Raw genomic sequence first — 27,088 nt, forward strand, 5'->3', positions numbered from 1 at the left:
TGTATCCCTGGCCCGGGCGCTGGGCTCCACCTGCTGAAAGCAGTCAACCGCTGTCCAGCAGGGCTGGGGCCGTTTCTCTGGCGTCGGGGAAGCCCCTCCCAGCCCCGCAGCCTGGAACCCAGTCTCCGGCAGAGGACGCCCGAGTGAGATTGGGCTGGGTCCTATCAGAGCGCAGGCCCGGCTCGTCCCAGGCTTCAAGTACGGGGCGGGACCCTCGCGGCTTTCCATCCAATCTTCGTTCGCCGGTGCCTGCGGGGCGGGACCCTCGCGGCTTTCCGTTTAATTCCTGCTCCTCGGGGGCCGCGGGGGAGTGGGCCAGCGCGGCTGTGGGTCGTGGCCGAGGAGGTGAAGGGCAAGCGGTGAGGACCAGTAGGCCCGATGGGGCAGCGCTCGCTCTCTCCCCCAGCCCGTGGAGATGGTGGGGAAAAGTTAAGTTGCGTAGAACAGAGTTCCATAGCGTAGAACGGCGGAAGTGCCCGGACTCGGCGGGAGTGTCGTGTAGTCAGCTCGTCTGTCGCGGTCGTAGACGTACCCCCGAGGTTGGACCGCCGGGCGGTGCCGTAGCGCTGCTTATTTGGATTTCTCTCACTTGGTGGCTTCTTGAGTGTGCGGAGCAACTTTTGGTGTGGTAGGAGAAGTCTGAGCTCTCCTCGCTCTGCACTTCTGTATCTACAGCCAAGCTTTAAGCTTGTCGCTCTGCGTCTGGGCGGGGGCCCCAGATACCGGGCACCGGGAGCACTTTGTCTCTTGAGTGTGGTTGTCCAAACCCTGGTGAATCCCGTAACAATTGTTCGCCAGCTGTCTGGTAGATGGACTCTTTTGAGTGCGTGCTCTGATTCCCAACAGTTTTAAGTCTTAGGGCTTCATAGTCTGCAGATTTCTTGTCTTCCGTTTCTTAAGCCAGTTTTTGGTAAAAATTTCCATGTCCCCCCACCCCCCGCCCCCGGCGGTTGTCACGCTAGTTTCTTGCTTCCCACAGTCACCAGCCTAGTTCAAACCCCTGCGTTCTCAAACAGGATGGTTGCAGTGGCCTCCTGGAAGTCCTAAACAGTTCATCTTGGTGTACCGGTATGTGACTATTTTTTTACTTGCTGTTCCCGATTCTCTTTTGCAATCTGTGTTTACATTTTATTGCCCCAGGAAGCCATCCTGTAATTAAATCCAGTGTCATGATTTTTCTTAATGCGTATGTAGGTTCTTTTAGACTTCATCTTTGTAGTTGAACATTCAAAACAGTCCTTGCTGAAAAAATTTCCTAATTCATATTTTCACTGTGTACGTTTTGGTGAGTTAAGACCATATAGGTATGGGATTGGTAGTCTTGGTATCATTTTTCTAGTGTCCATTAAGTACTAAGGGAGGTAGGTATACAGAGAATAGCTTATCTTTTCTACGTATGTGTATTAGATTCTTATTGCTGCCCTAACAATTTACCATAAACTTAGTTAAAAAAACAAAACAAAACAAACCACACAAAATCACAAAGTGGTTATCTCACAGCTTCTGTAGGTCTGAAGTCCGGGTAGTTTCAGCTGGGTACTCTGCTTAGCACCTCACAAAGCTGAAATAAAGGTTTCTGTAGTCCTGGGCTCTGGTCTGGAGGCCCTGAGGAAGAATCCACCTCTAGGCTAAGTGAAGGTGCAGAATTTATTTTCTTGCAGGTGTCGTAGGGCCGAGGGCCTGATTTCCTTCCTAGGCTCCAGCTGGGGGCTTTGTCAGTTCCATAAGACCACCTGTATGTTCATTGCCAGACAGCACCTTCAATCCTTTTCATGCTTTTAATCCCCCTGACTCATCTACAGCCAACTGCTGGAGTAAGCTTTCTGCTCTTGAGGGCTCAAATGATTAGACCCACCTGGATAATCTAAGGTCACCTGTGCTGTGTAAGACAACGTGATCACAGTCATGGAAGTGATGATCTCATTATATTCACAGGTTCTGGAGAGTGTAGGGGTGAAATCATGGGAGCCATTCCTAGAAATTCTGCCTAGCATAACATGGTTGTCTCAACTAGATTGCTTTATTTTTACTTTTTTAATTTGTTTTATTTTTTTAAACACTTTTTTAAATGTTTATTTATTCTTTGAGAGAGAGAGAGAGAGAGAGAGAGCACATAAGCAGGAGAGGGGCAGAGAGACAAGAGACACAGAATCTGAAGAAGACTCCAGGCTCTGAGCTGTCAGCACAGACCCCGACACGGGGCTCGAACTCACGAACAGGCAGATCATGCCCTGAGCTAAAGTCGGACGCTTAACCGACTGAGCCACTCAGGTGCCCCAGATTGCTTTATTTTTATGATGTGTGTTTTTTTGTTTTTTATTTTAAGTTTATTTAGAGATTGCATGCCAGCAAGGGAGGGGAAGAGAGAGAGAAAGAGAGAATATCCTAAGCAGATTTCTTGGTGTCTATGCAGAGCCCAACACGGGGCTTGAACCCACGAATTGTGAGACCATGATCTGAGCCGAAATCAAGAATCGGACTCTTAACCGACTGAGCCACCTAGGCGCCCCTGTGACGTGTTTTTGCAGTCATTTAAAAATCCTGGAGGCACCTGGCTGGCTCTGTAGAGCATCTGACTCTTGATCCTAGAGTTGCAAGTTCAAGCCCCAATTGGGTATGGAGCCTATTTAAGAATGATAATAAAAATAAATAAAACAATCCTAACAACAACTCTTTCTGATTGTATGATTATCCTCTCTACAGATATGGGAATTTGGTTCAAGTCAGTTGCCCAGAGGCTCATGACTAGAAAGTGGTAGAGTTGGCATATGGACCCATCCCTACATTTCTGTTAAGTCTAAAGCTAATGTTGTGGATGGTCAAAATAAAGTGCAAAGTCATTAGATAGCAAGAAGCTATTAAATGGGAGGTCTTTGTTGTACCTTACTTCTGGATTATATCTTTTTATTAGTGCTGTAGGTTGAACTGTTTTATCCTAACAAAGCTCGATGACATGAATGACAGTGTTTTCCCATATATCTAGAGGGTGGAGGATAGGGGTAATAGGAAGATTCTGACAACCTCAATACATGGTGTCTGTAAGCAGTTGAGGTGTCTGTAAGCAGTTGAGGTGTCTGTAAGCAGTTGAGGTGTCTGTAAGGTGCTGCTTCCGTTGGTCATACCTGTTAGTGAGGAGAGAAAGCACAGGGAGAACACATGTAGTTAGTCCTTTATAGGGGCATGACCTGGAGGTGACACATTACAAAGTCATACTGAGCTCCAAGGCAGGGTAGGAGATAAAGCTGTGTGGCTTTATACCCAGTTGAAAGTCAGGATTCTGTTAAGAAAAAAAAAAAAAAAAAGCAAACAGTTAATATTGGCTGATAACAGTCTCTGCCACACCCTTGCTTTTGATAATGTTTTATTCTTTTTTTTTTTTAATTTTTTTTTTCAACGTTTTTTATTTATTTTTGGGACAGAGAGAGACAGAGCATGAACGGGGGAGGGGCAGAGAGAGAGGGAGACACAGAATCGGAAACAGGCTCCAGGCTCCGAGCCATCAGCCCAGAGCCTGACGCGGGGCTCGAACTCACGGACCGCGAGATCGTGACCTGGCTGAAGTTGGACGCATAACCGACTGCGCCACCCGGGCGCCCCGATAATGTTTTATTCTTTAACCTATGAGTGGAATATTTTATTTGGTTTGCTATCAGTTTTAATTTAAAAAGATTTGAAAGCACAGATAGTTTTTAAGGTTCCTTGATTTCTCAGTTGCTATTAAAGACTTTGAGAAACTTAGTTTTCCTTTTAACATTTGTATACTTCATTCACATTTTGGGTTAGTTTCATTTCTCTGATGAAAATTAATTGTTCAAGATTGCTGGGGATACTTGAAGTCATTCTGGGTAGGCTTCAAACCATCTGCATGCGGTTACAACAGCTTGTCGTATGATTGATGAATTCTGTAATATTCTACAAGTCCACAACTGGATGAATCTTCTGCTTTTCATACTAAGCTCTTGGGAGTGCTCACCTTCCACCCAGCATAACTTGCTACACATCTGAATTCTCCCTACCCATTTAGAGTTCCTGTGGGTTCTCTTACCCGCTCTCTAGTAGCTTTTGTTTAAGGGGAAGATTGGAATCAAACAGATCTTGACCTTACTAGAGTTGGTAAATTGTCTTTTGAGTTTTGTTTTCTTGGTATGTAAAATGTCAGTGAATGCCAAAAGGCAGAGATAATAGGAAGATTAGATAAGGTCTTCTATGATACCGTAGTACTTGGCAAATAGTAGGTACCGACTCTGAGCTCCAGCTCTTGGAATCGACATGTTTTTTTGTTTTTGTTTTTTTTGTTTTTTAATTGATTTTCTCACTCTGACAAGTTTATGACTTCTGTAAGGACTAGAACAAAGTTCTGGATATACTGTGGTCTCTAGATAATGATTTATTGCATTGGAACTAGCATATATAAGTATTTATGAGATGGAAATTGTGAGGGCTTTTTTCTTTAGTTTTCCTGTTGTGATTGCATCATGGAAAATCATTTGGCTAAATCAACTGAAGAACGAACATTTCAATACCAGGATTCTCTTCCATCTCTGCCTGTTCCTTCACTTGAAGAATCATTAAAAAAATATCTTGAATCAGGTATGTATGTTTATAATCTTTTCGTATGTATTATATTATTAGTAATGTAGGAAACTATGAAATTAACTAGAAGTTGATGAGGGTGTAATTGTTTTTTCCTTGAGACTCATGGTAATGTATCCTTAAAATGTGCAGAACTTTTTTGTCTTTATTTCTCAAGTTACTTTTTCCATAGTTTGAAAAGCCAGATAGTATTTTTAGGTTTATAATAAAAAGTAGCAGGCCTCTGCCTCATTCTCTACTCCCACCCCCAAATCCCACTCCCTCAGGCAAGCATTTTCAAATATTTTCTCAGTTTTTTGATATTGTTTATCTCCAGATATCTTTTATCTCCAGATTTAAAGTAACATTTTTATACTACTATTTTTTTTTTTTTTTTTTTAGTTTTAGATATTATAAATTTGTTGGTAAAAAGATGTGGATTTAGCTCTTTAACACCTGTTACCTTTCCACTCTTCACGCTCAGCATATATGCAATCCAACATATCCACATTTTCCTTTTCATTCTCTCAATATAGTTGTACAGAATCACCATTTGGGATTAAATGATTAAATTAGTATTCACTTGATTGAACTCCAGGTTTTACCTCATTTAAATCAGTATGTACCTGTGTTACTTTACCTGATCATTTAGGGTTTATGATTATGCAGTTAATCACACTGTGCTTTGGTTACCTTTTTGCTGGTTTTTTGTTTTATTTTGCCTCATTTTTCATTTGCTTACTTTGTATCCTTAACTAATTCACTCCCAAACACTTCAATACACTGAAAACCCTTATGTACATTATATATAATACATATATGTGTATGTACCTATACATATATTAAACACATAAGCTATTCTCTGAGTTTCATTTCTTGGAGACATCCCTCCTAGGGCCCTCTGCCCTCTTCCTTCAATCAGCATACTTTTCTTAAGTTGGCTGATAGCTGTTCTCTGGGGACTTTCTTTTCCCCATTATCCTAGCAGTTTGCTTCACCTCTCCCTCCTTTATTGGATTCTCTGGTTCCTGTCTTTCTTTTTCTTCCTCTTTTCACTTATATTTGTGAAGTATATCTTTAGTAGCTACTTGAGAAAAGAATTTCTGGGAAAAAAAGAATGTGAGACCTAAAAATTTATTCTACCCTCATATCTGATTGTTTGGCTGAATATAGAATATTCTGGGTTGGAAATGATTTTTCTTAGGAGTTTCGAAGGTACTGTCTGTTCTCTTGAGAGGTTTAATGCCATTCCGTTTGATCCTTCATATGTGGCTTGTTTTTTACTTTACAGATGTGTTTGGAAACCTTTTTATCCCTACCATTTTGATTGTTTCCATGTCCCTTAGTGTGTAGATTTTTTTTTTTTCTCATTTATTTCTCTGAATACACAGTAGGTTCTTTTAAGTTGAAAAATTCAAGTTACTCAGTTCGAGGAAATTTGAAAAATACTGTTTCTTGAATAGTTTTCTCCTTTGTTTTCCCTCTCTTTCTGGAATTCTTAGTAATTGGATCTGGGGCATTCTGGACTAAGCTTTTAATTAAAAAATGATTTCCCTTATTATTAGTGCCTTTCCCTTCCTGGGAAAGGGTCTGTTTATTGTTTGGGACCACCAATCCTATTTTTGCTTATTCTGCCTTTGACTGTCATGTGAAAGGCTTTCCTCAAATATCAGGAAATCTGTAGTCTTCATATTTTAGAGTTAGACCCTAAAAAGCCGATTGAAAGCTCTATATGTGTGGGTAGGGATTTGGTGACCAGTGGGCCTTCTAGTGACTCTTGTTGCAGAGATCTAGCAGTTCCATTGGGACCATGCCCAGATCTAAGTAATAATTTTTCTTGGACTGCTCTGTTTCCCCAAAGAGTCCTCTTTTGTTTCGAAGGCATGAGCCTGATTTCTAGTGTTTTGGGAACTAAGTAGGGGAAGGAGGCTGGAGGGGTCATTGTTCTGGGTGTACCCTTTCATCATAATCTCTTTTTTTCAATATGACTTAGAAGCCATGTATTCTGCTTGTCAATTTTTCCTAAGAATAAACCTCTAGATTTCTGCTGGCGTTGGTAGGAAGTTGCCTGGCTTTCTAGAGTGGAGAAAGATCTACAGGAGACCTGTTTTCAGCCACTTTTTGCCCCCCCTTTTAAAGTCCATTTGCCTAGAATTCTGGAACTTTTCTGGGATTCTACTGCAGGAATTGACTTGGACCTTGTATCTTCCTCCCTTCCGCTGTCTAGGCTTTAGACAGGCTTTCTCCATTCTACAAAGTCCCCATTTTCTCATGTGTTTTCTAATTTGTAAAATGTTAGCTTAACTGGTCTGCTGTCCTCTCCTTCCATATTCTTGGTCCTTATAGGTTTTTGCCTTTTTAATTACTGTGATTTTACTGAATTCTAGGAGGTTTGGAGATAAATATATGCATTTGGTTCACTTTCTTGAACTGAAAGCCCTTGATCTTTAAATTTCTTTTCTCTTTTTCCTCAGGTACTTTTATCTGGGAATTCAAGTTTCTTTTGTAAAAATTTTAATGATTATTCACTGTTTTTGATTATACATTTCACTTGGACTGTTTCTAAATACAGCTGTTTAAATTGACTTTAAGATAGTACTTGGAAGAGACAGAATCATAAAAAAGGAAGATATTAATGTCCTTTGATTGCTAATTTGCTTTTCTCGGTAGCACATTTTCAGAACAATTGGTTTTCATTTTCATGGACTAAAATCCTGTATTTGTTTTTGGTTTGTGTGTGTGTGTACACACAGTTTGGAACAGTTTGGAAGGAAACTGTTTTTGGCTCTGGCTCTGGGCTGGAGGCAGGGTTTACACTTAAATTTACGTACATATTGCACTTACATACATGATGTTCAAGGCTCTGCTTGAACATTAGTGGAAAGAAATTTTAATTTCTCTTATTCATGGCTAAACAGGATTAACTTTTCTGTTGGACTAATAGCTAGATGATAGTTCTATCTTTATCTTTTTAATTCTCATCATCCAGAATAATTTTAAAATAATTTTTCAGAAAAAGGTTATCAGAATACCCAAGTATCCACTCTTTTATTTTTCACCTCGTTTTGCATTGTTGCTTTTCAGCTATTTTTATGTTGTAAACTCTGGCATAATTTATTGGACTGCTGTGATAATTAATGTATTTATAATTGTTTTACATAATTAAGTCTCAAGATTTATGTAATAATGTGAGTTTATGGTACTTGATGTCTAAGTATTTTAATGCATATTTTATCTTTATAGTAAAGCCATTTGCAAATAGAGAAGAATATAAAAAAACTGAAGAAATTGTCCAAAAATTTCAAGATGGTATTGGAAGAAAATTGCACCAGAAATTACTTGAAAGGGCAAAAGGAAAAAGAAATTGGGTATTTGTGTTATTGTACTTATAATTAGAAAATTGATGATGCTTGAATGAAAAATAAAAATGTTTTATTTAAATAGCTTTCAATTTAAAATTATTAGTGTAAATATCCTTGCAGTCATTGTTGTTGTAATCATCCAGAAGAATGAGGGAATTGTTTAACTCTAGGGAGTTTTAAGTGTTGTGTGTGAACTTTTCTTTTACCACATAGAGAACTTGTTAAAATGCAGACTTCCTGGGACCAGTGATTCTGATTCAGTATCTCTGGAATGTCCCAGAAGTCCTTATTTTAACTTTCCATGTGGTCCTGGTGGAGGTGATCTGCAGACCCTGCTTTGAGAGAAACATTTTGTTCAGGTAATCCTAGCCTGAAAAAAATAGACATGCCACATAGGTGGCATACAAATACTTAAACACTGTATGGGAGAGAAAGGGCCATTACAAAGTTGGAGTGGAGAATGGTTTTGAGTATTATATGTTGGAATTAGATAGATTGAGGGGGAGATGTTGATACAGTCATTACTGAGGCAGTGCATAATTTTCTTTAAGGAATCTTGGGCTTCTTCAGCTTAACTACTCTACTTCTGTAGTGTGAACCAGAGGTTAGGTTTTCGTAATTTAAAAAAATTGCCAGGGTGCCTGGGTGGTTCAGTCGGTTAAGCTTCTGGCTTTGGCTCAGGTCGTGATCTCGCAGTTTGTGGATTTGAGCCCTGTATTGGGCTTTGTGCTGACAGCTGAGAACCTGGAGCCTGCTTCAAATTCTGTGGCTCTCTCTCTTTCTGCCCCTCAATGACTCGTGCTCTCTCTCTCATAAACATTAAAAAAAAATTGCCTTAATCTAGAAATAATGTTTGTAACTGTATTTAAGCTTTAGAAATAAAAAGCAAGTTGATCTTTCCATTAGTCATTGATAACTATGAAGGAGTAATAGAATTTTATACTTTGAGATTTCTTTCTTCGCAGTCTTGAGACTTGAGCAATTTTAATTGAATCAGGGTAAGATAAGTCTGTATCCTTTTGTTTACTTCCTTTTCTGAATGATTATAGTTTATAACATCCATTTCTTAAAAATAACTCCAGATAATTTGATGAGATCTGCATATCTGCCTGAAATTTAGTTGCATATTATAAAAGAAGGACACAGAAAGCACTGAAAATTCTAAATTAGTTTTATGTGTACTGAAAAGGTTTCATATTTCTGATTGAGCACTACAGTTTTTGCTTGGAAAAGGAAAATTGCAAATGTCTTACTAGTTGTTATAATTGAGGATTTGTTAAATATTTATTATACCCAAAGTACTCTGGGAAAACTCACCTAAGGACTTTGGTGTTCTGACTTCAGTATGATCTATCTGAAGGTGCCTTTTCAGTGCTTTCTTGTTGCCTGTTTTTGGTAATGTAATTATAATTAAGATCCTATAGTTTCAGAAGAAAGAAATGATCATAATACCATTTTTCAATATCTGTGATAATTTAAAACAAGAAAGTGTGTTTTTATTTTTTAATTTATCATTTTTTTAAAAAGAGCTTACTGAGGTAAAATTGACTTAAAGTCCATTGTCTGTGTACAGTTTGATGTGGGTAAGTAAATGTGTTTTTAAGTGTTAAAGAGTAAAGAGAAAAGAACAAATACAGCTTTTGTTTTTTTGGGTTTTTTTTGGCAGCAATTATACATTCAAGTATACCCAATTGCATTAGGCTGAAGTTCTTAATTTCTTTTAGCTGGAAGAATGGTGGCTGAATGTTGCCTATCTGGATGCTCGTTTACCGTCACAACTGAATGTCAATTTTGCTGGTCCTGCACCTTATATTGAACACTACTGGCCTCCAAAGGAAGGCACTCAGTTGGAAAGAGGAAGTATAAGTCTTTGGCATAACTTGAACTACTGGCAGCTATTAAGAAAGTAAGGACAGTTATGTGAATTTAGTAACAGGTTTACCTACAGTTTTAGGTGGCAAAATGTTGAGAAGCTGTATTTTAGTTATTCAAGGATACTATAGTTGTGACTACTTGTTTTACAAGTGTTATAAAGACTTGTTGACCAAAATACTTTTTTTGTTTGTTTTAATAGGGAAAAAGTGCCTGTTCATAAAGTTGGAAATAATCCTCTAGATATGGATCAATTCCGAATGGTGTTTTCCACATGCAAGATTCCAGGGATTACTAGAGATTCAATTATGAATTATTTTAGGACTGGTAAGTAGAAAACATGGGTACTTTTTTGGTTAAGTCATTAGGATTTGGATAGTTGTGCTGTGGTTTCTACTGTGATGCTGTGGATGACTAATTGGAGGCTTTCTGTGAACCTTTTAGTTGTAAGTAATTTATGGGAATGGATTTTTTTTTTTTTTAATGCTTATTTATTTTGAGAGAGAGAGGGGCACAGAGGGAGGGGATAGAGAAAATCCCAAGCCGGCTTCTTGCTGCCAGCCCAGAGCTCGACATGGGGTGTGAACTCACCAATTGTGAGATCATGACCTGAGCTGAAATCAAGAGTTGGATGTTAAACCAACTGAGCCACCCAGATGCCCTGGGAATGGATTTTATAAAATGTCTTATATAGTTCTATATAAAAGCTGGTGCTTATGTTGCATCATTTGAGTATTTAAATTTTAAAGAACATTATCAATTAGAATATTAGGAAATCTGGAGCATATGATTTGGATCTTTCTGTCTCTACCCTCTTACTTGAATTTTCTTTTTGAGTGTTTGCTTATATATGGTTATTATGCTCCATTTCTCTGTGAGTATGCCCTTCCTTCCACTCCCAGCCTTTTGAGGTGAGAGCCTGGTGTCAGTCTTCTTGAAGGCATATGAGTTGAGATTGACTCACCAAAGTTTTTGTTTTTACTGTCTGCTTAATGGTAAATTCTGCTTGGTGTGCTAGCATATCTCAAAATGGAAAATTCTATTGTAGTAACTGCTTGTTTTTGGTTATTCCAGGATCTTTTTCTTTTTTATAAATTTAATAACATAGTTTATAGTTACTGCAGAATGTAACTATGAAAGGATATTTTTCTTACCTGAAATTTTGTTTAAAAGTAAAATTTCTTTGCCAGTTTTGCTTGTAGTGTGAGGAATATGAGTTTACTTTCATAAACTCCTCTTTGTAAACCTCATTAGATGCTTGAGATATTTAATGTCCTCAGGCCCACACACATTTATCTTGATGTTGCAAGTGAAAAACCTGGTTACTTAGGGCATAAAGTTTAATGCCCAAACATGAATTGAAAAAATGAACAGGAGAAAATGGAATAGCTGTAGCAAAGAGAGAAATTTGAGTTCTTAACCGATACGCATACCAGTCAACCTGGTTTTCAAGTTCAAGCTTTACTATTTCATAGGTATGTACTAAGATAGATAAAATAATCCTTTAAGGTACAGCATGTATTGCGAGTTAAAGTGTGGGATTGTGATGCTTCCAGCTTTGGTTTTCTTTTTCAACATTACTTTGGCTATTTGGGGTCTTTTGTGGTTCCATAGAAATTTTAGGATTGTTTGAACTCTGTGAAGAATGCTGGTGCTATTTTGATAAGGATTGCATTGAGTGTGTAGATTGCTTTGGGTAGTTTCCACATTTTAACAATATTCTTCTAATCTATGAGCATGAAATGTTCTTTGATTTCTTAGTGTTGTCTTCAATTTCTTTCATAAGCTTTGAATAGTTTTCAGCATACAGGTCTTTTACCTCTTTGGTTAGGTTTATTCCTAGGTATTTTATGGTGTTTGGGCATGTAAAATGCAGTCATTAATTTAACAATGTGCCTCTTAATACAGTCCTTCAAGCTATCATAAACTGTATTCTTATACTTACAGCCATGCGAAGAGGTATAGTTAGTGATAAAGCTGAGGTAATAAGTAAACAAATAACAGAGTTGGTGATAAATTCTGTATAGAGGATTCAAATAATGGGTAAGTAGGTGGCTGTTTAGGTAGTCAGGGAAAGCATCTCTGAGGATATGAATAAGATGTTCCAGCAGTTTTTTGTCTTTTTATTTTTGATTGGTTCATATTGTTTTTGTGTTGAGGGAAGAAATCCTCTGGGCATGAATAAATTTGGCATGTTTGAAGGAGAATATGGATGGAGCACATGAGGCCACGGGGAGGTGGCCGACTGGAGTGGTGACTAGAGGCTGGATCATATGGTAATTTGGAAGCCAACTCGTGGATTTGGATTTTATTTAAAATGTGAATAAGATAGTATTAGTGAGTTTTGAGGAGGAAAGTGATGTGATCAGGTTTATGTTTTGAAAAGATGATTGTACCTGCTGTTTGAATATTAAGATTTTTAGGAAACAGACAGTGGTAGAAGCAGGGAGATCAGTTAGAAAATAGTCTTAGTAGTTCTAGTGAGCTACAATAATGACTTGTACTAGCGTAATAATATGGAACTGCTAAAAAGTTCTTAGATTCTGGATATATTTTGGTTTTGGGTTTAGCAGAATTATTCATAGATTGGTTATGAGATGTAAGAAAAAAAAGGGGAATCAGATGACTTCAGGGTATTTGGCTTAAGAAATGGGGTGGATAGGTGTGTTGGTTGATGAGGTGGGAAAAATTGGGACGAAATATTCAGGGAGGAAATTAAGAGGTCCCTTAGGCTATGTTGAGTTTAAGATGCCTTTTAGACATCTGAAGTGGAAATGCAAGTAGATAGTTGGATGCAAAGTTTGGAGTGGGGGAGCAGTTTCAGTGCTGCACCAAGAAATTTAGGAATCACCATTAGCAGGCATAGAAAACATTTTAAAGCCCTGAGAGTAGCTTTTGTAACACATATAGAGGAAGATTATCAAGTGAACAAATAATGATGCTTAGCACAATTAAATATGGTATTTGGTGGTCTGAAGAGTCGAACACAGCAAAAGAGACTAAAGTGGGAAGGAAGCAAGGACAGTGGTCTCCCGGAAGCCAAGAGGAGGAAGTGTTGTACTGAATGCTCCAAAGGTCAACTGAGATAAAATTTAAAAGTGACCAAATTATTTGTCAACATGACATGGACCGGCTGCCCTCGACAAGAGCAGTCTTAGTGGAAGTTGGGGAAGGGAGCTTAACTGGAGAAGATGAAAGGAAGCCAAGTAAGTAGTGACAACATTTGGAAATAATCCTTACAGAAGAAGTTTTGATGTACAGTGGGAGATACTTTATTTTTTTAAATGGGTACTATTATATAACAAAGAGAAATAAAAGGCATCCAAATTGGCAAGGAAGAAGTCAAACTTCCGCTATTTGCAGATGACATGGTACTGTATGTAGAAAACTGAACAGATGCCACCAAAAAATTGTTAGAACTAATACATGAATTCAGCACAATCATAGGATATAAAATCAACATGCAGAAATCTGTTGCATTCCTATATACCAGTAACAAAGTAGCAGAAAAAGAAATCAAGGAGTTGATCCCATTTGCAATTACATCAAAAAACAATAAGATACCTAGCAATAAACCTAACTAAAGAAGTACTCTGAAAACTATTGAACACTTGGGAAAGAAATTGAAGAGCACACCAAGAAATGGAAAAGCATTCCATGGTCATTGAAGAACAAAACATTGTTAAAATGTCTATACTACCCAAAGCGATCTATACATTTAACGCAATCCCAATCAAAATACCGCTAGCATTTTTTGCAGAGCTAGAACAATCAATCCTAAAATGTGTACGGAACCACAAAAGACCCCGAATTGTCCAAGCAATCCTAAAAAAGAAAAGACTGGAGGCATCATAATTCTGGTTTCAAGCTACATTACAAAGCTGTAGTCATCAAGACACTATTGTTACTGGCACAAAAAGAGACACAAAGATCAATGGAACAGAATAGAAAACCCAGAAATGGACCCACAACTACATGGTCAACTCCTCTTCAACAAAGCAGGGAAAGAATATCCAATGGAAAAAAGTCCCTTCAACAAATGGTGTTGGGAAAACTGGACAGTGACATGTGGAAGAATGAAGCTTAGACCACTTTCTTACATCATACACAAAAGTAAATTCCAAAAGGATGAAAGACCTAAATATGAGACATGAAACCATCAAAATCCTAGAGGAGATCACAGGTAGCAACCTCTTTGACCTTGGCAACAGCAACTTCTTACTAGACACGTTGCTGGAGGCAAGGGGAAAAAAAGCAAATGTGAACTGTTTCATCAAGATGAAAAGCTTCTGTACAGTGAAGGAAGCAATCAAAACTAAAAGGTAACTTATGGAATAGGAGAAGATATTTGCAAATGACGTATCAGATAAAGTCTATAAAGAACTTGCCAAACTCAACACCCGAAAAACAATTCACTGAAGCAATGGGCAGAAGACATGAATAGACACTTTTCCAAAGAAGACATCCAAATGGCTAACAGACACATAAAAAGATACTCAACATCACTCATCAGGGAACTACACATCAAAACCACAATGAGATAACCACCTCATACCTGTCAGAATGGCTAAAATTAACAACACAAGAAACAACAGGCATTGACAAGGATGCAGAGAAAGGGGAAACCTCTTGAACTGTGAGTGGGAATATAAACTGGTGCAGCCGCTCTGGAGAACAGTATGTAGGTTCCTCAAAAAACTAATAATAGAACTACCCTATAATCTAGCAATTGGACCATTAGGTATTTACCCAAAGGATACAAAAGTGCAGATTCAGAAGGGTCCACAGACCTCAGTGTTTATAGCAGCATTATCCACAATAGTCAAACTATGTGTGTATGCATATATATGTGTATATGCATATACACATATGTATACACACATACACCCACACAACGGAATATTAGCCATCAAAAAGAATGAAATCTTGCCATTTGAAATGACATGGATGAAACTAGAATGTATTAGGCTAAGCAAAATAACTCAATTAGAGAAACCATATGATTTCGCTCTTATGTGGAATTTAAGAAACCAAACATCAACATATGAGAAGAGGTGGTTGGAAAGAGGGAGAGAGGAAAACACCACAGGAGACTCTTAATGATAGAGAACAAACTGAGGCTGATGGAGGGAGGTGGGTGGGAGATGGGCTTAGATTGGTGATGGGTATTAAGGAGGGCAGTTGTGATGAGGACTGGGAGTTGTATGTGAGCGATGAATCACTGAATTCTGCTGAAACCAATACTGCACTAGATGTTGGCTAGCTAAAATTTAAATAAAAATGAGTGCTATTACATCATGAGATTGACATAGGAGAGAAAGAACAGTAATCTTACAGGGGTAAGAATAAACAGCCAGAGTCTTTGAAAAGATAAGAGCTGAGAGGGTCAAAAAAGTAGAAATGGTGGAGGAGTTGGTCTTTGACAAGAGCAATGATGAGAGGGAATGCAGAAAGTGTGCATCTAGATGCAGACATAATTGGCCAATTTTGTTGTGGGAAGATGAGGAGGTCCTATGAATTCCTTATGTTTTCGTTGGTGAAATGAGAACTGAGGTCATCACCTGGGGTAGAAGATTTGAGGAGAAAGGAGATGGTGTGAAATACTAGTCATTTTTGGAAAGTGGGAGAAGCACATTTGCTATGGAAATGTAAGGTAGCTGATCAGTGTTGAGTGCCCATTTGAAATGGTGTTTACGAATTTAAAATTAGATGATATATTCTTTTCTTTTTTTTCTACAACAATCAAGCAGGTGCAGAAAGAGAAAGTGGAAGATTTAAGAGTTTTGGAAGAGAGAAAATGGGTCATGGAATCCATCTTGGAGACAGAGAAAATTGAAGAAATGATGTATGTGGAGGCAGCCTGTAAGCTGCTGTGGCTCAAAGGATGGTTTCAATAAGGAGGCAATAGTTAGAACTATTTTTATTTTTACTTCCTCCTTGAGAGACCATTAACACTAATTCCGTCATGCTTTTTGCCCTGTTTACCTCATTTTGCCTAAAGGTTCAGACTTCTCAGATCATAGCCTGTCCTCTGGATTCGTGGATTTGTGCATAGCCTAATTTGATCTACGTTCCTTACTACTGTGACCCACTCTCCTTTCCTTTTCCAGACTCTTCTGTACTTCCTGAAGCACACAGTCAGCAAAATCCTTTATATCTTCAGCCTTTTCTCTGAAAGTTCCTGTTTACTTTGAAGGGTTCTGTTACTGAACCTGGTTATTCTTTGAACTTACTGCATTCCCTATAACCATCTCAAGTGGGTATATTTTCTCTCATACTTTGGTACTAGAAGAAAGGTAGGAGATGTTGTATGCTCTTTATCTCCTGTTATTCTTTCCACTTTCCCTTCTTCCTTACAGTTTGAGCTCTGGAAAAAAGGAAAGCTGTCAGGTGAGATCCCCAGAGCTTGTCACGATTGCCGTGACTTTGTTTTTGACCATTCCCCTTTGTTCATTGATTGGTATAGCACCAGGCTCCCTGCATTTCTTTCCATTACTACCTCAGTCACATCCTTGATGACTTGAACTTCCAATTGTTGATAATCCGTGACTTCTGCTTTCCTTCACTTTCTTCCTCTAGTAATCTGCACTTCCATTCCTTCTCAAGGAGCCACACACTCCTGTGGTCATGCCCTAGACCTTGTTATCAAAAACCCCATCTCCAATTTCGATGCTGCATGGTAATTATAAGCATCTCACTCTGATCTCCACCTTGTCTTCACAACTCCCTTCCTTTGGGAGTCTACCTTAGCTGTTTCTTTGATCACATTGTGACTTAAATGCAGTTATTCTACAGTTCTTCACAGTTCCATTCCTGCCACCTCTACTGTAATCACTCCTTTGCATACACATTCAAATCTTTGCCCACCCCCCCTTCCCCACTCCACCCACCCCTCATCACTGTTTATTATAATCTCTCTTACCTCTACATATTACCATAGCAATTTCCTTGGCTTGAGAAAACCTCACTTAATTTTCTCAGTTAAACCTCAAATGGACCCACAGCATACCTTGCCATATATATATATTTTTTAATGTTTGTTTATTTTTGAGAGAGAGAGAGAGAAACAGAGCATGATGGGGAAGGGGCAGAGAGAGAGGGAGACACAGAATTAGAAGCAGGCTCCAGGCTGTCAGCACAGAGCCCGATGCGGGGCTCGAACTCACAAACTGTGAGATCATGACTTGAGCCAAAGTCAGATGCTTAACCGACTGAGCCACCCAGGTGCCCCGATCTTGCCATATATTTTTGTCAGGTTATTCCCTCTCTTCCAGAAAGACTTTCTCATGCTTTTCTTTATTCTCAGCCATTAAGCTCTTATTCTCAATAAATGTAAAGCAGTCTTTCCATCACAAAATTTACCAACCTATCTGTTAGGCAGAATAATGCTCCTCAGCCCCCCAGAGATGTTTGCTTCCTAATCCTTGGAGCCTGTCAGATGTTTTAGGTTACATAGTAAAGGGGAATTTAGGTCACAAATGAAGTTAAGTTTGTTAATCAGTTGACTAGACATGGGAAGATTATTCTGGAATATTCATGTGGACACAAAATAATCACAAGAATTCTTAGAAGTAAAGAAAGAGGCAGAAGAGAACCCAATTGATGGCAGGATGAGAAAGTCATGATCCTCCTTTGATGGTTGTGAAAATGGAGGAGAGTCCTAAGGGCAAGAGTGTGGGCAGTCTCTAGAAGCTGGAAAAGCAAAGGAAACTGATTCTCCCCTAGAGCCTCCAGAAGGAACACAGACGTGCTGACCTTCATTTTAGACTAGTAAGACAAGTTTCAAACTTCTGTTCCCCATACCTGTAGGATAATCCATTTGTGTTGTTAGTGGTAATTTGTTACAGCAGTCATAGAAAACCTACTCATTCAAATACTTGTCCATCCTCCAACCCCCTCACAATACATTATTTTACGTTCTGCCTTCCCTTGTTTAAATGGATGAACTGCTTTGTCTCATAAAGACAACCTTCTGTATGGTACACTAGGCCCCACCTCTTGTGTAATCAAGAACCTTGCTGCTGACTTATCTTCTCTTTGCTGCGTTGTCAGTTTTCCCTCTTTACTGGATTGTTCTAATCTGTAGTATCGCTCATCTGGAAAGAAAAAAAAAATTGACCTCTTGTCTGCTTCAAGTGTCACACCTCATTCAAAGCCACCCTCACCTTTCACATAGATTCTTGTCACCTAGATCACTTTAGTTATCTCTCAACTGATCTTGCTGTATGTTCTCTTCATTGTTATGATCTCCTCTTCATAGAGTAGCCTGAGTGACCTTTTTCAAGTACTAATGAGGTCACATTATTACTGTCTTACTTAAAACCCTCCATAGGCTTCCTTTTCATAATATTTAAAATTGGAAGTGCTTTCTGAGGCCAATGTAACCTGGCCCTGATCCTGGCTACCGTTCTACCCTTTTCTCTCTCTGCTGCAGCTATACTGACTTTTTTTTTTTTTTTTTTTTTAAAGCAAACTATCTCCGGGCTCCTGGGTGCCTCAGTCGGTTAAGCGTCCGACTTCAGCTCAGGTCACGATCTCATGGTCCATGAGTTCGAGCCCTGCGTCGGGCTCTGGGCTGATGGCTCAGAGCCTGGAGCCTGCTTCCGATTCTGTGTCTCCTTCTCTCTCTGCCCCTCCCCCATTCATGCTCTGTCTCTCTCTGTCTCAAAAATAAATAAAAACGTTAAAAAAAATTTTTTTTTTTTAAAAAATAAAGCAAACTATCTCATTTTGTCCTAATGCCTTTGCACTTGCTGTTTTCTCTGCTTAAGATTCTCTTCTTGCAGATATGTCCATGCTCACTAAGTTCGTTTAGGTCTCTGCTAAAATATCCCCACTTAGGCCCATCTTGAAGTAGTACCCTCCTGTCCTGTCACCCTCCCAACATTTGTTGATGAATTTGCCATCAGGCTTATTTTCTTTTTTCTTTTCCAGTCCTAAATTTTGAATAGGGGGTGGTCAGTAAATGGCAACAATAAAATGTAATAGTATTAAATGTAAAAAGATGAGGAGGTTTTTGAAGGAGAAGAGAGAAGAAATGTATTGGAAGTAGCCATGAAAGACCATGAAAATACATACCTTACCTCCTAGAACTGGAAGAAATAGGATATAAGAGAAAAAAACAGTGCTATGAGGAGATGATCTTTCCTCATAGTTGATGGGTTTCATGAGATAGTGTGTGTAAAGCATTTACCACAGTTAATTGTACATATCAATCAGTACATTTCCTTCCATTGGCAGTATATGTATTTTCTGTCTTTTTTCTTAGAGGAAAGGAACAGGGACCATATAGGAAGACCTTTGTCAAAGGCAATGGTAATAGAAAAGTGAGGCTAAATCAGAATATTCTGAGATTTAAAGCAAACATACAGTTCTTGGAGAGTTAAAGTGTGCCCAAAGAATCATAGAATCAATTATCAGTGGTTTGCCAGGTGTGATTAGAGCCTTAAGTAAAACTAGATTTGGCAAAAAGCATTCTCCTTGCCACTCAAACGGTGCCCTTTTTCAAATGAAAACTATTTTATTTAGAAATCATAGCTAGATATTACTGCAATTAAATTATCTGATAAGCAGTCAACATTGAAATAAATTCTAGGAGAAACTAATTCTCATAGCTCTTCTACAGGAATTCTTGCTGCCCTTTTCCCTTTGTCATTTCTATCCATGAATAAACTAGAAAGCCCTGCAGGAGTTTGGGATTATATAAGTCTCAAGGTGTACAAATATTTGAAACTCCATGGGTTTTTGGCTGTTTCACATGGACAGATTTCAAGAGTGTATATTTATATCATAATTGAAAGTCCATCACCTTATTGTTTATATATTTTTGATGAATATATGAATATATTATCAAGTATTGGAGCAAGGATTATTTTCTTCTTTTGGATGTAAATAAGCAGTTTTACTCTTGTTTAACTTTGAGAGATTGAGTTTGGATTTCCTGTTTCTTTTTCCAGAGAGCGAAGGGCGTTCCCCAACTCACATTACGGTGCTTTGTCGAGGCCGAGTCTTTGTCTTTGATGTAATGCATGAAGGATGTTTGATGACCCCACCAGAGATTCACAGGTTTTTAAACTACTTTCTTGAGTCTTGAGGTGTTAAGTTTTTGCTTGAGTTAAAAAAATAAATTTTGGGGGCGCCTGGGTGGCGCAGTCGGTTAAGCGGCCGACTTCAGCCAGGTCACGATCTCGCGGTCCGTGAGTTTGAGCCCCGCGTCGGGCTCTGGGCTGATGGCTCGGAGCCTGGATCCTGTTTCCGATTCTGTGTCTCCCTCTCTCTCTGCCCCTCCCCCGTTCATGCTCTGTCTCTCTCTGTCCCAAAAATAAAATAAACGTTGAAAAAAAAAATTTATATAAAAAAAATAAAAAAATAAATAAATTTTGTTCACAATTGCCTTTGTATAAAGGGACAGTAGGCTAAAAAGAAATAATTCTGTATATGCTGATTTTTGCAAATTTATTATTTTTAGCTTTCATTTTTAACTTTATTAGATGTATATGAATCTATTCTACTTGGAGAAAAAGAAAACATTCAGAATATTATCAATTCCGTTTCTTGCCCCAGAATTTATCCCCATTAACTAGTTTGGTGTATTCTGTCCTTCTGTATCCATTCTAGTGAATTTATATGCACATAAAGACTTATAAAAAAGAATGTAGTTTATATCTAGTATGTATTTAAATGCATATAAATAGTATGTACACGTATGTACGTATAGTATTTTGTGTGTTTATATTTTCAAAGTATAGTATGGAAAATTTCAAAATTTTGAGGGAACTGTATAATGAAGCTCTTCCATGTTCTCATACCCCAGCTTCAACAGTTATCATCTCCTAGCTTCAACAATTATGAATTCATAGCCTTGTATCAACTTGGTTTTTCTCCTCCCCTCAGTCTCCTATGGATTATTGTAAAGAAAATCTCAAGACATAATGTTTCCACTAAAATATTTTAGTATGTACCTCTAAAAGATAAGGACTCTTAAAATCATACACATGCAGTACCATTATCACACCTAATGACTTGCTTCTTTTAGAAAATGAAGAATTCTTTAATATCATTAATATACAATCATTTGTTCAAATCTTCCTAGATTGTCTTATAAATGTTGAGTTGTATGTACCTATATATATCTTTAAAATTTTTTTATTAAGTATTACAAACATGTACAAAAGTGCACACAGAAATATACAGCTACATACTCATGTAACCACCACCGGGTCAAGATAATAGAATATTTCCAGTATTTTAGAAATTTCCTTCATACCACTTGTCAGTTACCGTGCTTTCTCTTCTTTTCAAGGGTAATTATTTAGGCTTACGGTTTTTACTAGAACAAAAAATGATGCTGTGAGAATCCTTGTACGTTTTCTTTCTGATTACACTTAGGAAAGGACTTGTTGAGTCATAGGGTATGTGAACATTGAAATTCAGTACATAATGCAGTTTTCGAAAATAGTTATACTAATTAGCACTTTCATACATATATGACTATGTGGGAGGAGTTCTTTATACTTTTTGGATGTGAGCCTTTTGTTGTGTTTATGTGTTGAAATCCACAGAATAGAAGATGTTTATACCCTATTAAAGTATATATATATATATATATATTTTTTTTTTTTTTTTTTTTAGTTTTTCTATTAGGGAAGTTGGCACACAGTGTTAGATAAGTTAAATTTTTAATTTTTTTTTAAATGTTTTTATTTACTTTTGAGACAGAGACAGAGCATGAGCAGGGGAGCGGCAGAGAGAGGGGGAGACACAGAATGTGAAGCGGGCTCCAGGTATCTCAGCTGTGCTGACAGCTCAGAGCCAGATGTGGGGCTCGAACTCAGAGTGAGATCATGACCTGAGCTGAAGTCGGACGCTTAACCGACTGAGCCACCCAGGCGCCCCTAGATCAGTTTTAAGTGCGTAACATAGCGATTCAACTTTTTCCTGTGTTATACTATACTTACCAGAAGTGTAACTACCAATCGTCACCATACAACACTATTAGAATATCATTGGAGATAAAATTAGTAAGAGTTGGTGATTGGGCTTAGAAAGAAAAGAAGGTATTAAATAGGACTGAAATTTTTAAACATGGTTGAGTAGGCAAGTACTATTATAACAGAAGGAGGCAGCAGAGGAGGAGGAACCATTTCATTTTTTTTCTTGTTTTTAATAACTACTTTATTGAAATATAATTCACACACCATACCTTTCACCCATTTAAAGTGTGCAATTCTTGGGGTGCCTGGGTGGCTTACTTGGTTGAGTGTCCGACTCTTGATCTCAGCTCAGGTCGTATTCTCAGGGTCATGGGTTCAGGCCCCACATTGGGCTCTGTGCTGGGTGTGAAGCTACTTAAAAAAATAAAGGGTGAAATTTGGCATGTTTTAGAATATTCACAGAATTGTGCAGTCATCTCTACAATCAATTTTAGAACATTTTGTTACCTCCAAAAGTAACCCTGGACCCATAAGCAGTAAAGCTCTATTGCTCCCCAGCTTTCACCCCATCCATTAGTAGACACTACCCATATCTCCCAAACACTCTAATCCCATTAGCCTGGCATAACCACCAATGGACTTTTTGTGTCTGTATATTTGCTTATTCTGGACATTTCATACAAATGGAATCTTAAAATATATGGTCTTTTGTGTCTGGCTTCTTTTACTTAGCATGATGTTTTCAAGGCTCATCTGTGTTGTAGCATGCTTTATTACTTTATTCTTTTTAATGGCTGAATATTCCATTCTGTGGATATGCCACATTTTATGTAAATATTCATCACTTAATGGACATTATGAATAATACTGTCCTGAACATCAGACGTTTGTGTGAATATGTATTTTCGTTTCTTTTGGGTACATAACTAGGAGGGAATTGCTAGGTCGTAGCTCTGTTTAACTATTAGAGGAAATGCCAAACTGTTTTCTAAAATGACTGCACCATTTTACATTCACTTCAGCAGTAAATGAGGGTTCTAATTTCTTAGCATCCTCACCTCACCAACACTTGTTATTATCTGTCTTTTTGATTATAGCCATCCTATAACCTTGGCTATCACCAAAAAGGTGTGACGTAGGATCTCATTGTGGTTTAGTTTTGCTTTTTTATAATGACAGGGATCTTGAGCATTTTTTTTTAAATGACTAAGAACTTTTTTTTTAAGTTTTTATTTTAATTCCAGTTTAGTTAACATACCTAACTGTGTTAGTTTCAGGTATACAGTATAGTGATTCAACAATTCCATACATCAGCCGGTGTTCATCATAACAAGTGCATTCCTTAATCCTCATCATCTATTTAACCCAATCCTCCCCCCACCTCCCCTCTGGTAATCATCAGTTTGTTGTCTATAGTGAGGAGTCAGTTTCTTGGTTTGTCTCTCCCTTTTTTTTTCCCTTTTGCTCATTTGTTGCATTCTTAAATTCTACATATGAGTGAAACCATATAGTATTTGTCTTTTGCTCGCTTATTTCACTTAGGTCCATACATATCATTGCAAATAGCAAGATTTCATTCTTTTGTATGGATGAATAGTTTTCAGTTGTATATATATATATATATATATATACCACATCTTTTATCCATTCATCAATCAGTGAACACTTGGGCTGTTTCCATGTCTTGGCTATTGTAAGTAATGCTGCTATAAACATAGGGGTGTATGTACCCCTTTGAATTAATGTTTTTGTCTTCTTTGGGTAAGTACTCAGTAGTGTGATTGCTAGATTCTAGGTAGTTTTATTTTTAACTTTTTTAGGAACCTCCATACTATTTTCCACAGTGGTTGCACCAGTTTTCATTCCCACCAGTGGTGCAGTAGTGTTCTTTTTCTTCTGTACTGTTGAGCATCTTTTCATGTGCTTATTGACCATTTGTATATCTTCCTTGGAGAAAAGTCTATTAAAATCCTTTTCTGATTTTTAATTGGATTGTCTTGTGATTATTGAGTTGTAAAACTTCTTTCTTTATTCTAAGTATGTCTCTTACCAGATACATAATTTGCAAAATTTCTCTCCCTTTCTGGAGTTCTCTTCTCATTTTCTTCTTGACTTCCTTTGAAGCACAAATTCTTAGGTGGCACAAATGTTTTAATTTTTACAGAGCCCACTTTTCTACTTCTTTGGTTGCTTGCGCTTTTGGTGTTGTATCTGAGAAATCGTTGCCTAATCCAAAGTCATAAATATTTAGGGGCACCTGGCAGGCTCAGTTGGTAGAGCATCCCACTTTTGAGCCTAGCATCATGAGTTGAAGCTCCACATTGGGCATGGAGCCTCCTTAAAAAACAAAAACAAAGTCACAAAGATGTATACCTATGTTTTCTTCTAAGATAAGCTTTTTTTCTTTTAATTTGGAAAGGGGACAGGGAGATGATTTTTAAATCTAGTTTGGAATGCTGACTGAAACTGAAGTAGAGATATCAGCAAGCATTAGGAAATTTGGTACCAGAAATTTTAAGAGAAAGTGGGGTTGAAGTTAGAGATTTGGTTGCCTCTTACACAAAGGTAATAGACAGTTAAAGCTCTTAAACAAATTGATGAAATTACCAAAGGAGAAACTTGTAGAAGACGTCAGGAGAGGTCAGTGACAGATTTGGGGGAACATTTGGCGGTGAAAAGAGAACAGATGATCAGTGAAATAGACTGAGCAGACAGCGAGGTAAGGAGACTGCCGTGGAACAGTGCTACAAAAGCTAAGATAGAAGATAATTTTAAGATTTACTCCTGGGTGTTAAATACTCTGTGATCAGGAAAACAGGACTGAGATAAACCTACTACATTTGTTTTATGGGATACTGTTGGTGACTTTCAGAAATGCAGTTTCACGATAATCATTGGAGGACAAAACCAGATTATAGTAAATGAAAGTGGAAAGTAATGAAGGCAGAAACCAGATTGTGAGAAAATCTCAAGTATAGAATATTTTGGAAGGTGTAGGAGTCTAAAATGTAAATACTGGTAATACAAATTTTGTGCTTTTAAATATCAAACAATGCATGTGTAGCTAAAAAACAGATGCATAGATGGCCAAATTAAAGGAAAAGTGGTTATCCTAGTTACCAAATCTGTAGCATTTAAAAAATTTTGAACAGACTTTTAAAAACTTTATTGAGGTGTGATTGACATATGAAAAGCTGTACATGTTTGTGTACATCCTGATGAGTTTGGAAATAAGTACACACCCATGAAACCATCACCACAATCTAACATAAACCTATCCATTACCTCCAAAAGTTGCCTGCCTCCTTTATTTATTTATTTATTTTTTAATTTTTTTTTTCAACGTTTATTTATTTTTGGGACAGAGAGAGACAGAGCATGAACGGGGGAGGGGCAGAGAGAGAGGGAGACACAGGCTCCAGGCTCTGAGCCATCAGCCCAGAGCCCGACGTGGGGCTCAAACTCCCGGACCGCAAGATCGTGACCTGGCTGAAGTCGGACGCTTAACCGACTGTGCCACCCAGGCGCCCCCCTGCCTCCTTTATTTAATAATTTTTTTGTGATAACACTTAACATAAAACCTACCCTCTTAATTTTTTAAAGCATACAATACAGTATTGTTAATTACAAGCCCTGTGCTCTACAGTAGATCTCTAGGATATTCATCTTGTAAAGCTGGAACTTTGTGTCCTTTGACTAATTACCTGCCCCCCCCCCCCTTTCCTCCTTACCCATGTCCAGGAAACCACCATGCCACTCTATTTTAGCTTGCTCCTGTAAGTGATATTATGTAGTATTTGTCCTGTGTCTGACTTACTTCTCTTAGTATATTGTACTCCAGGCTTATCCATGTTGTTGCCAATGGCAGGATTTCCTTTCCTTCTTTTTTAAGGGTGAATGATACTCCATTGTACATATATGTTACATTTTGTTTATCCATTCATCTGTCAGTGGATACTTAAGTGTCTTACACCTCTTGGCTGTTGTGAATAATGCTGCAGTGAACATGGGAGTGCAGATGTCTCTTAAGGTCCTGACTTCAATTCCTTTTGGATATACACTCAGAACTGGGATTGCTGGGTCATAAAGTAGTTTTGCTTTTAATTTCTCAAGGAAACTCCTTACTATTTTTCCATAGTGGCTGCAGCAATTGACATTCCTACCAACAGTCCACAAGAGTTCTTTTCTCCACATCCTCACCAACACTTATTTCTTACTTTCTCATAACCATCCAGATAGCTGTGAAGTGATGTATCATTGTGGTTTTGATTAATATTTCCCTGATGGGTAGTCATGTTGAGTACCTTGTCGTGCACTTGCTGGCCATTTGTATGTCTTTGAAGAAATGTCTGTTTAGTTCCTTAACCCATTTTTAAATTAGGGTTATTTGGTTTTTTGGTATTGAGTTGTAGGGATTCCTTATATATTTTGAATATTAACCTCTTATCAGATACATGGCTTGCAAATACTTTCTCATATTCTGTAGGTTGCCTTTTAATTTTGATGTTAACTGTGCAGAAGCTTTTAGTTTGATGTAATTTTTTGCTTTTGTTGCCTATGCTAAATCTCTGGATTTTGGATTGATGAAAGTGTATTTCCTTATTGAAGAACCCTGTTATTTGCCTGTCAAATGTTTAAAGATACAGGAAACTCATCAGTTTGGGAGTATAGAGTACTTTGGAGTGAAAATTTTTCTTTGAGTCTTTAAAATGATTGTAAGGAAAACTCAAAAAAGGCTTGGCCCAGAATGAGAACAGAACCACACTGGGCACCCAGGCCTGGAGGATGAAGGAACAGGGGCCATCCAAGTTAAACTCTGTGTGTACCTTCTTTTTAAAATTTTTTTTTTCAACGTTTATTTATTTTTGGGACAGAGAGAGACAGAGCATGAACGGGGGAGGGGCAGAGAGAGAGAGGGAGACACAGAATCGGAAACAGGCTCCAGGCTCAGAGCCATCAGCCCAGAGCCTGACGCGGGGCTCGAACTCCTGGACCGCGAGATCGTGACCTGGCTGAAGTCGGACGCTTAACCGACTGCGCCACCCAGGCGCCCCATGTGTGTACCTTCTTTACAGGGTGAAGCTTCTACTTACATTAAAGTTCTCTGGACACTTTTCCCTTCTCTTCTGATTTGGTACAGGCCCCCTGCAGGCAACGACTATTATCCCTTTGCCTCCCAGTGAAGCTGGAAAGGACTGGAACTTTGAACTCCTACAGTTCTAGGTTCAAATCTCCTCTTAGCCACTTACCTGTTAAGTGACCTTGGCAAAATTTTTTAACCTTTCTGGATCCCCATTTTTCCTTGACAAAGAGGATAATACCCCATAGGTAACTTATGTTAACCAGAGA

The 27,088-nt window shown here is 38.2% G+C and overlaps 1 protein-coding gene across 3 annotated transcripts in view; it reads left to right on the forward strand.

Moving 5' to 3' along the window:
- Window positions 1-283: 283 nt before the first annotated feature.
- Window positions 284-27,088, forward strand: part of CROT (carnitine O-octanoyltransferase) — a 48,622-nt gene continuing 21,817 nt past the window's right edge. The window contains exons 1-7 of one of the 3 annotated variants that reach the window (XM_047096643.1): window positions 284-359; window positions 1,017-1,068; window positions 4,455-4,590; window positions 7,816-7,940; window positions 9,659-9,840; window positions 10,009-10,133; window positions 19,763-19,871. In XM_047096643.1, coding sequence (XP_046952599.1) covers window positions 4,476-4,590; window positions 7,816-7,940; window positions 9,659-9,840; window positions 10,009-10,133; window positions 19,763-19,871 — 656 coding nt within the window. In that variant the 5' untranslated portion in view covers window positions 284-359; window positions 1,017-1,068; window positions 4,455-4,475. Of the gene's footprint in view, window positions 360-979; window positions 1,069-4,454; window positions 4,591-7,815; window positions 7,941-9,658; window positions 9,841-10,008; window positions 10,134-19,762; window positions 19,872-27,088 lie in introns of those variants that run through there. The other 2 variants (XM_047096642.1, XM_047096644.1) reach the window with 2 other exon arrangements.

The sequence above is a fragment of the Lynx rufus genome, unplaced genomic scaffold (genome assembly GCF_022079265.1).
Source record: "Lynx rufus isolate CCGP_SWC_20201006 ecotype Redwood Valley unplaced genomic scaffold, mLynRuf1.p SCAF_4, whole genome shotgun sequence".
NCBI lineage: Eukaryota > Metazoa > Chordata > Mammalia > Carnivora > Felidae > Lynx > Lynx rufus.